Source organism: Cyanistes caeruleus, chromosome 5 (genome assembly GCF_971803275.1).
Source record: "Cyanistes caeruleus chromosome 5, bCyaCae1.hap1.1, whole genome shotgun sequence".
In the NCBI taxonomy this organism is placed as follows: domain Eukaryota; kingdom Metazoa; phylum Chordata; class Aves; order Passeriformes; family Paridae; genus Cyanistes; species Cyanistes caeruleus.
Window position 1 is genome coordinate 80,441,265 of NC_141705.1, and position 14,384 is coordinate 80,455,648.

The 14,384-nt window shown below is 44.7% G+C and overlaps 2 protein-coding genes across 7 annotated transcripts in view; both read left to right on the forward strand.

Moving 5' to 3' along the window:
* The window catches only part of LOC111928998 (uncharacterized), a 130,614-nt gene that overhangs the window by 103,471 nt on the left and 12,759 nt on the right, over nt 1-14,384 (forward strand). The window lies entirely within an intron of this gene.
* Nucleotides 1-14,384, forward strand: part of ARSJ (arylsulfatase family member J) — a 52,498-nt gene that overhangs the window by 2,267 nt on the left and 35,847 nt on the right. Inside the window, exon 1 of one of the 6 annotated variants that reach the window (XM_023926498.2) lies at nt 13,589-14,134. The exons of the other annotated variants lie outside the window; for them this stretch is intronic. Within the exon in view, the coding sequence (XP_023782266.2) occupies nt 13,767-14,134 (368 nt within the window). The 5' untranslated portion in view covers nt 13,589-13,766. Of the gene's footprint in view, nt 1-13,588; nt 14,135-14,384 lie in introns of those variants that run through there. 6 annotated transcript variants of the gene reach the window in all.

The window sequence follows — 14,384 nt, forward strand, 5'->3', positions numbered from 1 at the left end:
TCTCTTCCACTGTCCTTGGCTTGCCCTTGAACATGGAAAGCAATTCCTTGTGCTTCCAGAGGAATCCCCAAACGGTTTTTAACAAATGGCAGTACCAACCACAATCACTTTTTTTTTTCTCCACCGTCTCAGCAAACCCTGCAGTTCTGTATTCGTTTACTAATTCATTTGGCAAACTAAAAGGCTCTTGCTGTTTCCAGAAATTGAACTGTATAAACTCAAAACTTCCTTACCTTTATAATTGATCCTTGTGTAGCCATTAAACATTCCACATGTTTGGGGGGGATTCTTTAACAGTATCTGTGTGAACAGCACTACTCACAAGGTGCCACTTAGTGCCAGGTGCTGCTGTGGTACCTAATAGCTCTCCATCATAGGAGACACCTCTGCAGAGCTCAGAACTGCCCCTGTAAGCCCCAGACCAGCTTTTTTCCATCACATCTTTTCCATCAGTAGCATGAGCTGGAGAAACTCTAAAGGGATAGAGGAAAAGGGGAGAAACATGTCTGTTTCATAAAGTAAACTATACTCCCTTTGCACTTTTTTTTGCATTCCTTGCTTTCTCACCTTGGCCACATATGGTCTCCCAGCCCATGACTGTGTTTGGGAAGGCAGAAAGAGTTTGTGCTCTGAAAGGGTTTGGGTCTGCCCAAAAAGAGAATTATAAAGATAAAGATTGGTGATACCAAATATTTTATTCTGTTTGTGTTACACAACTTTGTATCCATAAAGAAGCAGAGGAAAGAAAGAGTGACCTGGCCTGTTTTAGTTCAGCAGCACTGTTGGATCCTTACTAGCTGGATCCTTTTGCCTGTTACTTGCTTTGCTTTTTATCAAACCATTTCCTGAGAGACCTTTATTGCTTAGCGAGCTCATTGTGGCTGGCATTCATTTTGGCGGATTGAAACTCAGATTCTGCAATTTGTTTTTCCCTCGTGTTTTTTTTGTACAGTGAAATGACACTTGTGGGCCCATTCCTAACTCGTCAGCAATTCCGTGGTGCCCCTGAAGAGGCACGCTTCCCGCTTGTGCCAAAAACCGTGCGTGTGCTGTACTTGCCTCACATGAGCAGCGGGGCTGTTTATGATGGGAATTTCGAGTGTGAATGGCAGCGTGTGCAGGATCAGGGCCGCAGTCAGTGTGGGGTAAAGCAGATGGTGCAGAACACAGGTCTGGTTTCATTCCACTCCCAGGTACTGTGAGGAGCCAGCAGGGAGAAGGTGTTTCCAAATGCCTGGAGGCAGCACTCACATACTGTGAAAATCCTGGTTATGCTGACAGACTTACCCCAGGCTTACATCTGTACTGAATTACACGAACTCCCCGTGTTTCTGCAAATGACAGCCGTGTTTTCTGATTGCTGCCGTGTTCCTGCTTCCCTCTCTGGAGATGGGACAGCAGAGAGGTTGCATGGGCAGGTTATATCCCTGTTAGGGGTTTCTTCCATGCCTCTAAGAATTCCTACAGAATTACATGTTTAGCATTTATAGCTTGTGTTAATGATGGCTATAAAGTTGTTTGTCTTCATGGAATTAGATATATCCATAAGGCATTTTCCAGCTCAGCTATGCTGAGGCAATAAAGCAAATTCTTCTGGCATTACTCACTGCAGTAATTCCCAAATAATTAGTCATCCTAGGTAATAGATGTGTGATGTGTCCCACTCATAAACTGCATAATGTGGCCTATGGACGTAAAACACTGCGGCTGCTTGGGAAATGCAAAATCAGAAATCAAATTGTTCAAGTTCAGTAAGGAGACAGCTTCACTCTTGTCTGTTCTCAAATTCTCCTGTGGAGCTTTTCTTCCACTTCTAGGGTTAGGAAACTCCAGTTCTGTTCTTAGACCTTAGATAAGTGGATTTCCTAGTTTTTCACTTCAAATTGCTTATTTGTTACTGAGAAACACTGACGTGTATGCATGCTTATTTTATTTTCCCTCTCCTTACAAAGAGGAGTATCAGTTGACATTGATATTGATATTGGCTGGCTTAAAAGCAGGAATATGGGTGGGGTTTTTCCCCCCCAGTTCTACCTTTTGGCTGACGTTCTTCTGTCCTGGCATTAAAAGCTTCCCAGGGTGTAACTCATCCTGGTAAAGTGTTGTACATAGTGCTCACAGTGTTTGGTGAATGTTATACACGGAGGAAATTTACTGTTGGAAAATAAATCATCCTGGACCGATTCCAGCAGTGTTCAGCAAGTGTATGTGTGTCTGTTTGTGCTTGGGTTTTGCCTGTGTGAATTTGGATTTTGTATCCATAAACTGGTGCTCAATTTCCATAGAAACAGCAATCTTCATAATATCCTAAAATGGGTTCAGTACATGGTATTACAGCAATTTGCATCAATGCTGTATTACATTTTCTTCCTGAAGAATTTGTGAAACACATAAATATGTCCTTAAGGAGATCTCTGTGATCAGTGCAGCAACAAAGGAAGGAGACAGATTGCTCGAAGCGCAGTGTGTCATGCAGTAATTTCCAGCGGGCTAATCATATTAACAGAGAAAATTCTGGTGCCAGTTTTACTTTAACTAGTAAAGTTTTATTGAGTGCTACTGTCCCTAGCTGCTGCCCTTAACTTCATCTGATTACTAAACCATCTACAGTTTGGAGCTGGTTTTATAGCTCACCCTACTTATAGGGGAACAGCTGGCAAAAAGAAAAAAAAACATTAAATACCAACACTTAAAATATAAAAAGAGGAAAAAAAGATAATAAATATAAAAGCAAAATATTGTTTTTCTTAAATTTGTGGTGATGACCTCACTGGGCTTTCCAAAATGCAAAGTAATCTGGATCTCTGATGCCCTGTGTTTTATGGAAGTCAGTGGAATAACCACGGTCTCGGTGAAATGGTGAAATCCCACTTGTAAAGCCATTTTTCTAGTTGATCCTGTTCTAGAACCAATCAATGATAAATTGGATTGAAAGGAGCTCTCCCCAAAATAAGCCTCCACATTGCTTTTGCTGTGCATCAGGACAGAGCTGTTCCTAATCTGTAAGTGGCTGTCACCCAGAAATCACTCTGGGATCTCAGTTTTATGCTATTGCCAGACCAAACCTTTAAAGGTCCCTGCCAAGGCAAAGCTAAGTTCTCTCCCTGTCCCTAGCACACTGCTTTCTGTCCCAGGGTGTTTTGGGATTGACACTTTGTCGTGTTGGGCAAATTGTAGCGTTCCCAGAGCCTGGCTGGTGACTCATGTCTCTTTGCAAGGAATAGAAGCGACTCCAGGAGAACTTGTGGCAGCCAATATTTGGCGTCCCGGCACTTCAAGTTAAAAATGACCTTGCAGGAAGTCCATTTTAACATTCCTGCAGCTACCTCAGAATGCATTTTCTTGTGCATCCCTGCAGCTCTCTGTGTGTGATGTATTGGAATTTTGTGGTTCAGTGGTCTGTGGCAGCCAACAGGTGAAGAGAAAGTCCTGGAGTCTGGGAATCATTGGAGTTCCATATGCAAACCTTGAGCAATGTATGTTGAGTGATATAAGAGTCTCCACCGACCATATATTACTTGTTTCTGTGAGTTGGTTCCAACCTCGCGCACTTAAATCTTTTTAACCCCAAAATTTTTCCCAAGGGACTCTTTCTCTGGCTATTATGCTGTGCACTGGAAACAGTAGACTGGGATCAAGGCTCTGGATCAAAGTCTGATCAGCACAATACCTTCCACTTGAGAGTTAATACACCCACAGTGTTAGTCATAAAATATGGAAAGGAACCAAGTTTCCTGTTCCATGTCTCCAGGCATATCCAAGTTACCTTATCCTTGGAATGAGGACTATGGGATATTTGTTTGGTGAATTTGAAATGAGCCATCTAGGAACAGAACCGTGGGTTTGATCTGTATTGCTATTTGTAATTGTGAGAGCTCTGCTGTAACCAGGGATTGGCATAATTTGCTGTAAACCAAAAGAGGGAAATGAATGTCTTCATCAGGGCGGCTGAAATCAGACAAGAGGGAAACCCGAGTTAGTTGTGAGCAAGGCCGTTCTGGAAGAGACCTCCTGGGTTTTTGGCTCCAGGTTTCTGCCATAGCAGGGAATTGCCTTCTCAAGCCCCATTTATGCAGTTGCCAAGCCCATCTTTAATCAGTGACAGCCTCGGCAATAAGCAAACATAGGCCTCTTTGATTTTCAGAAAGCAGCTTGTGTGGTTTGCCTCTACACAGATGCTGATTTTTACAGATGAGCTGAAGCATCCAAATAATAACTTGAGGAATGAATTGGAATCTATGCATTCCGCTAGTAAAATCAAAATCTGTAACTTATGTTCGATTAATCCGTGTTTATGGCAGCTCAGTCACAGATCACTCAGTGAAATACACAGCATTTCTACTTCTTCCATGATTACTCTAAACCTGGTCTTTTCTTTCATGTAAAATAGGTGTGTCTGTTTTTATCATTAATGTTGGCTAACATTGCATGTTGTCTCTGATAAGGGTGAAATACAGTTAAACAATTAACAATTTTAACTTTAACAATTTTATCAGCATCTGAAAATTTACTTCTGGGCTCGAACCTGAGTGTGAGAGGCAAATGAAAGATGACATGAGATTATTTGTGGTAAAGATGTGGGAGTGTTCTTGCTTTTTTTCCTTAAATAATGAAAAGAAAATGCATTAAAACTGCATAATTCAGAAGAGATATAGGATCCAAAGTGTATTAAACAAAAATGTTTTTAAAAGCCCCATGAGAATTAGGTGCCTGATCCATGATCAGAAAACACAGACCTGTGGCAATATCAATGTCCATTAATACATTTATAATTGTTTACTTTAGAGACAATGTTAGAATGAATTTCCTATAACAGTAAAAGAAGAGCTTATATTTTATCTCTCTTTACCCAAACCAAAAGATGGATACAGCTTACTTATAAATAGTCATTGCTACTTGTCAGAAAAAAGGGCAACACGTTCCTTTTCAATTCTTGTATTTCACGCAGTTCTGTTGCACTAAATACAATTTAGGTTTTATTTTATGACAGTCGAAGTAGTGAAGGTTTAGACCATACACATTGTTACTGTGTCCAGAATTCTGAGGGTTTGTGGTAGCAGGAGTTCTGTGGGTGAAAAAATCTGTGCAATAAAAATACTGAAAAATAACAGAAACAACTATTGTTTTATCCATCATATATGTATATAAAAAAGTATTGACCTACCAGCAGCTGCAAATTATTTCATCTTTAAGTGTAGACTTTGCCAAATACATGCACTTAAAGTCCATTTTCAGGGAAGAAATGTAATCTGAGGATCAAATAACTCAAGGCTTTTGCAGGCTGATATAAAAACTGATGACACCCAATTGAGGAAATTAGTTTCTCAGGGCTTTTTCCTCTGTTGTTTTGTTTTGTTTTTTGTTTTTTCACTGCTGAATGTGGTGATAGTTTCTATTTCACAGCATTTATAAGGCCTAGCACTGGGGAACGGAGGAAACTGAAGTAGTAAAACTTCTCTAAGCCGAGGCAATTATTTTAGCAACTGCAGAATCACGATGGTACAGCAGCTGGTGTCGTTCCAAGAGCATTCCATAGCTCATTAGAGCTCCATAGCTGCATGTCCATGTTCCACAGACATCAGTAAATCTTCAACCACTCTGTAGTTAAAACATGTTCCTCCTACCTGTAGGCACCATGCGATGGCGCCTTCAGTTGTACACTCCACAGGAAGTTCTTTTTTCCAGGATAGGGTTTGGAAAGGTACCTGGAGCTGTCAGTACCCCCACACCTGCTCGCACAGGGTATTCACACAAGGTTTTGTGCCTGCAGCCTGTGGCACAGCTCAGCAATTGATTGTGAGCTTTTAGCGAGCTGCAAAGAAAGCAGCCTGTTCTGTCTTGAGCAGAAGAAAGGCGACTCTCTCGAAACACAGAGGGACCTCTAACAACGCCTTCTTTGAACGCTCTGCCCGTGCCTTTTCCTGCGCTGGGAGAGGGATTTGCTTCCCAGCGCAACGCCGTGAAACTCCTAAGGCAGCATAAAAGTATTACTGTTCAGTGTCTGAAGAGATCTGTCCCTGGTGGAGCTGAGCTTAATGATACTGTCAGTAGTCCAGAGCTGGCAGCGCAGGACCTGCACGGGTAATTCATCCCGAACGGGAAGGCGAGGAGACAGGAGGTTTTCATTTCAGCGTGGGGAAGGAAACACAAACCCACCTGGGAGAGCAGCTTGGTTTTATTGCACAGCTCTGTCTGTCTAAAGCCCTCTCACAGGAGCTGAGCCTTGTGCTCGGAAAAGGGATCGAGGAATGTGGAATTCTGGAAACAGGTAAAAACTGATGGGTGCTGAGGCAGGATAACAGAGCGTGTTGATAAATCCCAACTTTGTTGGTACAGGAGAGCAAAGCTTCACTTTGGTGATCTTCTAAAAGAGGATTCGAGTTTCCTCATTGCCCACAGTGTTTGCTTACTGGTGGAGATGTTTCACGAGGTTTGTGTGTAATTGAAAAGACAGCCTGATCCGAGCCATTGAACGTGCCTGACAGGAATTCGGAGGAGGGAATCGGTGGGGCTCCATCCACAAGCCCGGGACGGTGCTGGGGCTGTTAATCCAAGCAGCCATTTGTGTGATGTTACCGGAGCAGAACGCTGGAAAGGGTTCTCAGAAAATTCTTAATTCATTACGTGTTCAGTTTGGGCAGGCAGGGGATGGTATGTTTTCAGAAATCCTGGCACTCATCCAGGCTCAGCTGAAATCCCATCTAACGTATGGAGCTGCTGACTTTCACAATCCTCACCCATTCCCAGAGGAAGTGAGAGACGAGCTCTACCTGCAGAATTTTGACTCCTTGGCATTACTTACACTGCAACAATGCCCCGAGGCTCTAATTTGCATAACACACTTCGATACAAGGTTTCTTCTGGGATTTATCACCTTCTGTGGAACCAGAGAGGTTTTATGGTTTTTAATTACTAATTGACCTTAATCAGCAGTTTTTGGTTGCTCTGGTGTACAGAACACGCTGCTGCCTAATTACATTTCTGTGATTCAGTGTGCCACTGAATTCCATTCTGGCCAGCTTTTGCAGTAGAATTTGATAAATGCGTTCTTGTTCCTCCTTACCTCTTGGTTCCTAAGCAACACTTATTTTCTGCCAGGTTAGTTATTCCTATACCTGCTGCTTTATTGCACAAAGTAGACAGCAGTTTTCCTGAGCACTGAAAGAGGTTTTAGTGTAGCAAGGGTTTTGTAAAGAATGTAAATTTGGCTAATTGTCATTTACATTTGTAGCTGCTCTATTAATTCTGGAAGAATTGATGATTTTATCCTAGATCTTAGAAAAAAGTGCCTGCAGTAGAAAAAGGCGCATGTAGCCATTACCCACAAGAAGAATAGTCTTGGCAGCACGGTGCAAAAGAGGAGCTTTGTTAGACAGTAACTCCTGTCCATGGAGGAGTCTCTCTCCAGCAGGCTGTAAATTGGGCTCACAAGGCTGTGTCTGCACAGCAGCTTTAATGAAATTTAGCTTATCTGTAGATGGAGAGGTCATTTCTATCAGAGGCCTTCCTAAGGGCTGATAGAGCCTCATTCGTAAACATGGGAGCAATAAAGTGGGGAAATCTACCCCCCAGACAACATACATGCTCATATTCATATTTAATAGCATTTCATTTGAAATACATCTTGTTCACACATACTTAGATATTTTACCAAACTTGCAAGAAGTATTGATTGATTGATGTAAATATCAAAAAAAGAGATTTATAGCACATTTCTCTTTAAAAGCCTTATGGTTATTTTTTTTTTTTAATCTCTTTTACCATATTCTATCTCTCTCAATGTGTGTTTGGGTTATGTGTGTAAGCAGAGAGTTTAGGATTGATTGAGGAATGCAAGCAGTTGCCTCGTGGACTGGACAGTATCAAATTTAGACTAGAAATAAAATACAGAAGTTTCAGTGATCGTGGTCAACAACTGCAATAGTGAATCTGGGTCTATAATCATAACTTTCAAGTGAAATCTGTGTTAATTTCTAAAATATTTTCCCACATGTTTATAAGAGCATTATTTCAGGGAAGTTTTGTAGTCTGTGACATGGGCTGCTACACAGATGGTAATAGTGGGGTCTTCCAGCTTTAAAATCTATAACTAAATCTAATTCTTACTGCCTTTACTAAGAGCTGCTGTGACTGCTTTGAAAATCTCGCTGTTAAACTCAGAGTAAAGAAAGCAAATGCTAGTTCTTGCTGTATGCAGTTGCAAAAATCACACGTACTGCTGGGTTTAAAGCAAACCAATTTCTCACAGTGCATGCACCAAACTGGCTACAAGATCAAAAATGCACAGGTTCAATAGAAAACCATATAATTTCGCTCCCAATTCTTGATTGTGACACAATAAAGCCAGGAAATCCCCAACCTGCTGGGTGCTGGAAGGGACCCATTTCCCAGACAAGAGGCGTTTGTTACAGCTCCAGGCAGATAAGGAATATGCCGGATCAAGCTTTATTGCTTTTTCCAGCGTGTGCAGGAGGAATGCAAGTCGGTGCTTCTCTGCTTTGACTGGTTACTTCTTGCTTTTGGGTTTAGTCCTCCTGTTTGGTTTGTGAGTAGCTGGGATTACTGAGCCACATAGATGACATTTATGATCCATTACCTAACACTTCTCTGCAGCAATGACATTCTAGCAGTTAATAATTCTGAGCGAGAAACGAGCTGAACGAAATGGCCCATGCAAAGGTGAAGGAGTGAGGTGTTGGGGTGGAGTTGTTTATTTTTTGTGGAGGTAAAGACTGGGTATTTGGGGGTTGTGATTGTTGGATTTTTGCGGGAGGGTTGTGTTTTGTTTTGTTTTGCTTTTTTACCTGAGTCATGATAAGGAGAAATGAGGATTTATTACCAAAGTCATCTCTGATATTGCAATCTCTAAAGAAAATACAATCTGTACAAAATCTGTATGCACTAAGGTGTGTAGCAGTGAATCATCTAAATGCCATTTCTAATATTTAACAACTATTTAAACCATCCTGAGCCTTACAAACACTTCATTAGCATTCGTCCTTCTAAGGACAAGCACCATTCCTGGCTTAAATCATCCCTCTCCCTTAAAGCTTCCATTGGAGAGGCACAGCATTTTGTCAGCTGTGCACTCCATAACCTTGAAATCAAATCCTTCACAAGACCAAAAGAAAGAATTATATTTTGCTATAGTTGCATCCTTTTGACCAGTCTGTATTTTCAGCTTTATTGTTGCATGGGATAAAAATGTCCTATTGTGTGAATGCTGGGCAGTTGGTAGAACACTTGCAGCAGTCTGTGGTGTATCCCTCCTAAACTAGAAAGTTTTGTTCTGGACAGAGAGAAAGGTTTTCCTTCCATTGTAAAACTTGAGTAATTTTGAAAAGATAATAAATCTTCCATCCTGTTTAAACTTCCTAAATTTATGTTGGAGTTGCATTATTAGCTTATGCCTTGGCCCACTTCTCTTGCTCTGGCCTTTTTAAGTACACTGGAGTGCTGTTTTAAACAGGAGTGCGGGTTTTAACCAGGACAGGTGACCTGTGTGTAAAGCTTTAGGGAGACAGATGAGACCGTTCCCTCTGGGCTGGGAAGTGGCGAGGAAACTGTGCTGGAAATTGTAGCTGAGAAAGAGATTTAGCCAACATGCCAAAACTTCAAAGCACTAACATGCCGATGGCTGTGGCAGCATCTGAATGTGTGCTGTAACCTCTTCAGATTATTTGGCTCCTCAGAGAGTCAGTAAAGCCAGGAAAGTGTCCACACCCCTCCCTCGCTCTCTGACAGCCAGAGAGATCTGTGACCTGTGCTCAGTGACCTGGTCCAGTGGGAGGTGTCGCTGCCTGTGGCAGGGGCCTGGAACTGGATGGTCTTTAAGGTCCCTTTTCAAACCAAGCCGTTCTGTGATCCTGTGGCTTCTCCTGGCATCTGCTATTGAAATGTCCCCTTTTCCTACAGAAGCTCACCGGTTTCCAGAGGCAGCCGTTTGATGGGACTACAGGAATTAAAGACTTGGTTCTGTTTCACTTGGGACCATCAGCCTTATGTAACTGGGGAATGGGAGACCCCTCCAGGAAGGCCACCACCAGCTCCAAAGTTGTGTTGTTCCAGTAATTACAGGGACTGACACAAGAGGGATATCTAAGGTCACATCCCAGATTTCCAGAGTGACTTTATTGGCATCAGTTGAGTGACTGCACATTTACATCAGTGCAGGCAGCTGAGATCAGAATCTGGACCTTTGCCTATGAAATACGGCAGGGAGTTGAGGAAAGTCTGTGTTAAATATAGAATAAGCTAAAAGCAAAGCTCTGTTTATGTCATCATAAAGCAGGGAATAAGCCACGGGTGGAATCTGAGCATTCCCAAGCAGCACATCTGTAAATTAATTACCAGGGTCCACCAAAGGAGGCAAAGGCAATGATGTAAAGCTTGTGACTCACCAGACTTCTATTCATGTTGTAGTTTGCTGTTTTCAGTGATGAGTGCCTGGCAAAAGCACAGCATCCACCTGGAAAGCAGAATGCAGGGATGTCCTGCCTTTTCTTTCCCCTGTGAGGAAGGTACACCGAGGACAGGGGCGTGCAGAAATGAACCGAGGTGAAAGGAAATGCACAGTTACTGTTCTTGGAAATATGTAGAATATTGACTCTGTGTATAGGCCAAAGCCTGCTTCGTTCCTCCTCTAGTTGCAGCAATTCAGCTAAAAATAGCAGTTCACAAAGCTGTTCTTCAGGCAGAGAAAGTTTCCTGGCCTCAGGCATGATTAGGAAGGGCACTGAATTGCACATCCCAGATTGCATCCTTCCTTGTTACTGACAGCTGTGAGTCACAGGTAAGAGAAACATGTAATCTATAGCTAGGAAGAATTACCTTTTCAAGACTGACCTAAGGGTTTAGAAAGCAGTTATAATGTTACCATAGGAGCTTTAGCACTTGAATCTGTTTTTTTTCTATAAACTGTCTTCCCAAGACCTCACTTAGCATTATTATTCCTGTTTCTCTGTAACTTGGAGTGAAACTCTCTCTCAGGAAGAGTGCTAGCACAAGGAATGAGAGTTTGCTTGTTCCATCTCTGTCCAGTCTCCTGCACCACAGGACTGACACCTTTCCAAGGCAGCTGGCACAAAGGGGCAGTCAGGGCAAAGAAAGGAAACAGAACACGTGTTTTTTTGGGATGTCTTTGTGTGTCAAACACGTCTGGCTTGGGAGGAGCAAGGTTCGTGTCAGCCTGACCTGAAATGACCAGCCAAGGGCACCTCTACGAGCCCCACCTGGGCTGCAGGTAACTGCAGATGAGCCTCCAACTCTGCACACCTTGGATTTTATGGGCTCAGTACACACAGTGACTGCATAGCAAGGACTAAAAATATATCCCTTCCTAATGGTGTGCTAAATTCAGTTTTAACTAGTGTATGTTTGAATTAGCTATTCACTGCACTCGAGTTTAAATACCTATGGATGTTCAGGATTTTTTCCCCTCAGGGAGAAAAAATACTTCCTCCAGCTTTCACAACTCTTCTGTTCCTTTCACTGAGCATCCTCAATGGGCTGTATAAACCTTGGCTGCAATCCCTGAACATCTAGAAATATTTTCTTAAGTAGAATATTAATAGCACATTATCTTCTAAGGCCTCTCTGCTTGAAGGTCAGCTGAGTATTTTGCTGACATAAGCCTACTTTTGTTTTTGCAAAAGGGGGAAAAAAAAAGGGAAGCTTTGTCAGGCCCATAAGGAGAGAAGGTCACGTTTGTAGATGTCTGGCAGAGATTGCCCTCGGATATTTTCATTTGCAGCTGCGTGGGGACTAACAGGGTTTGGAATGGTTAACGGGGCACTGCAAAGTCACAGGCTCTGTTCTCCTCCTGTCCTCTAAGAGCTCTTCTCTGTGGAATCTTCTTAATAATACATTTCTTTCCCTACTTTACTGCTAGAAAAAAGCAATTTCCATTTCATCAGATACTTATGATGATCCTCTGATGTTTCCCTCGATCCATGGTGCTACTACAGCTTATATAAAAAAGGGACCATATTTTGTTTGTGTTCAAGGCAAAACAGCATCACTAATACGATTTGCACTTGACCATTTATGGATTTCGGTGTTTACATACATTCTTTTGGTCTTGTAAATGTGGGGGAAAGGCAGGAGTAGAAATCAGAATAGAAAATTCTTTTAAAGGGAATGTAACTTCAAGGAATGATAGGATGGTTTGAGTTGGCAGGAACCTCTACTTCCAGCCTGCTTGCTATGGGCAGGGATGGTAGATGAAAATGTTTCTTAAATTTAAGATTTTTAATTTATTTTTTTTTAAGAGCCTGTGTTAACGTGCTGTGATTTCAGAAGATGTTCTGCCTCAGAAATGAAACTCTGCAGGTTTTACAGTGCAGTTGTTACTTTATTATATCACTTTTCAGTGTGGACAAGCCCTTACGTAGCACGCTGAAATCCCTAAATCCACTTTTACTTCCATGTTTTCCTGCTGTCACATTGAAAACTTGAGCACAATGCTTAGTTATTTCTGAATAGGCCTTTTTCAATGGAAATTTTAGAGTGGGGACATTTTTGTACAACCTGATGTGAACCGAATCAGTTAGATTGGACCCAAATTAAATTTCTCTCAAAACAGCACGACTTTATTTTTAATCTGGGAAGGATCCCAGAGGGATGTAGAAAGTCCCTGGGCAGGGACCAGCTGGAGCTTAGCACAGAGGTGCAGGAACTAGAGGGCTTAGTCCAAGTGCCTGTTTAAGAGTTAATGCTTTATAAAACCTGGTTTGACTGAAAGTTGTTCGTGCTGACTCACGTTAGACAGGTCAGACCTGCAGATTTAGTTCAGCCTAATCGTGTTTATAATACCAGTTTCTGCTTGACTCGGTGCCTTCTAGGACGGGGTGAAGTTGTGTTTTGCAACTGCAGCACATTCGTACTTTAACCCAAATTCTTAAAAATTATTTCTGTATAGAAAGTATTCTGCAAAGGCGCATTCCTGGCGTTGGCCACAGCCTCGCCAGAATTGGAGGGTTTGGGATTTGGGGCTGTTTTGTGGCTGGAAACAAATCCGGTACGTTCATACCTTCCAGATGTTTGTGGCCAAGTCAGAAACACTTAAAACAATCGATATTTCGAGGGGGCGGAACCGGGGGGGAAGTGTGAGACCACCTCTCTGTGTGGGGGGGAAGGCTGGGGCTGGCGGCCGAACGGGATGGGGGGTTCTCCTCTGGGATGCGGGGGGCGGGCGAGGGAGGAGAGGAGGTGCGGGCAGAGGGGAGGAGAGGGAAGGGAAGAAAAGGGTTGCGGAAGGGCCGGGGCAGGGAGGAGCGGGGCTGCGAGCGCTGCCGGGCCCGGGGTGCCCCTGTCCTCCGGCGGGTCCGAGCACCGGGAGCCACCGGGGGCGGTGGCGAGGGGCGGGCGGAGGGAGCGGGGAGGGAGCGGCGCGGCCCGGCAGCGCCGGCGGGGGCGGGCGGGGGGCGGCACGTCCCGGCCCGTCCCGGCCCCGTCCCGTCCCGGGGCGCCCCGGCTCGCCCCGCCATGGGCAGCGGCCCCGGGACGGGCTGGCAGCGGCGCCCCGGCGCGGGGCCGGGGGCGGGCCGAGGGTGCTGTGACCCCCGGCGGGGCCCTGCCCACCCGCCCGGCTCCGGCACCGGCACCGGCTCCAGCGGCTGAATTGCCGAAGTTGGGATGACTGCGATGTTCCTCGCCCGGCGGGAGCCCTGACGGGCGCTGCCCGTCTCGAGGCCGCCTGGCTTTGTTGGGTTTTTGTTGGTTTATTTCCTTTTCGTTACTGTTTTTCTGCCCTCCCGCCGCGGTGGATGGCCCGCGGTGGGTGCCGCTGGCCGCGCCGCCCCAGCCGGGGCAGGATGGTGGCGGCGGTGCTGGCCGGGCTGTCCCTGCTCAGCCTCCTCACCTGCGGCTACCTGGCCTGGGGCAGCCGCCGAGGAGGTGCCGGGGAGGCGCCGGGGAACCTGCTGGGAGAGGAGCCCGCGGCCGGCGCCCCCAGCTCGCAGCCGCACATCATCTTCATCCTGGCCGACGATCAGGGGTTCAGGGACGTGGGGTACCACGGGTCTGAGATCCGGACGCCCACGCTCGACAAGCTGGCTGCTGAAGGGGTCAAGCTGGAGAACTACTACGTCCAGCCCATGTGTACACCATCCAGAAGCCAGCTGATCACTGGAAAGTAAGTTTGCTGCTACTTCATCGTTCATCTCTACAGCCTAAACGCTGTCCCTGTTGGAAGGAGCACGGGTGAACCCGGCGGGTTCACGTCTGGCTTATCCTGTGGGCAGAAGATGCCTCTATGGTTCCCTTAAAACCCTTGAATGGAGCGGACCTGTGATAGGTTTGAAGTAGCGAAATAAAGCTGACACCCAGCAAGGCAGGAGGGTTCAGCACTGCGAGCTGCCCCACGGAGTGCTGGAGCACATGGT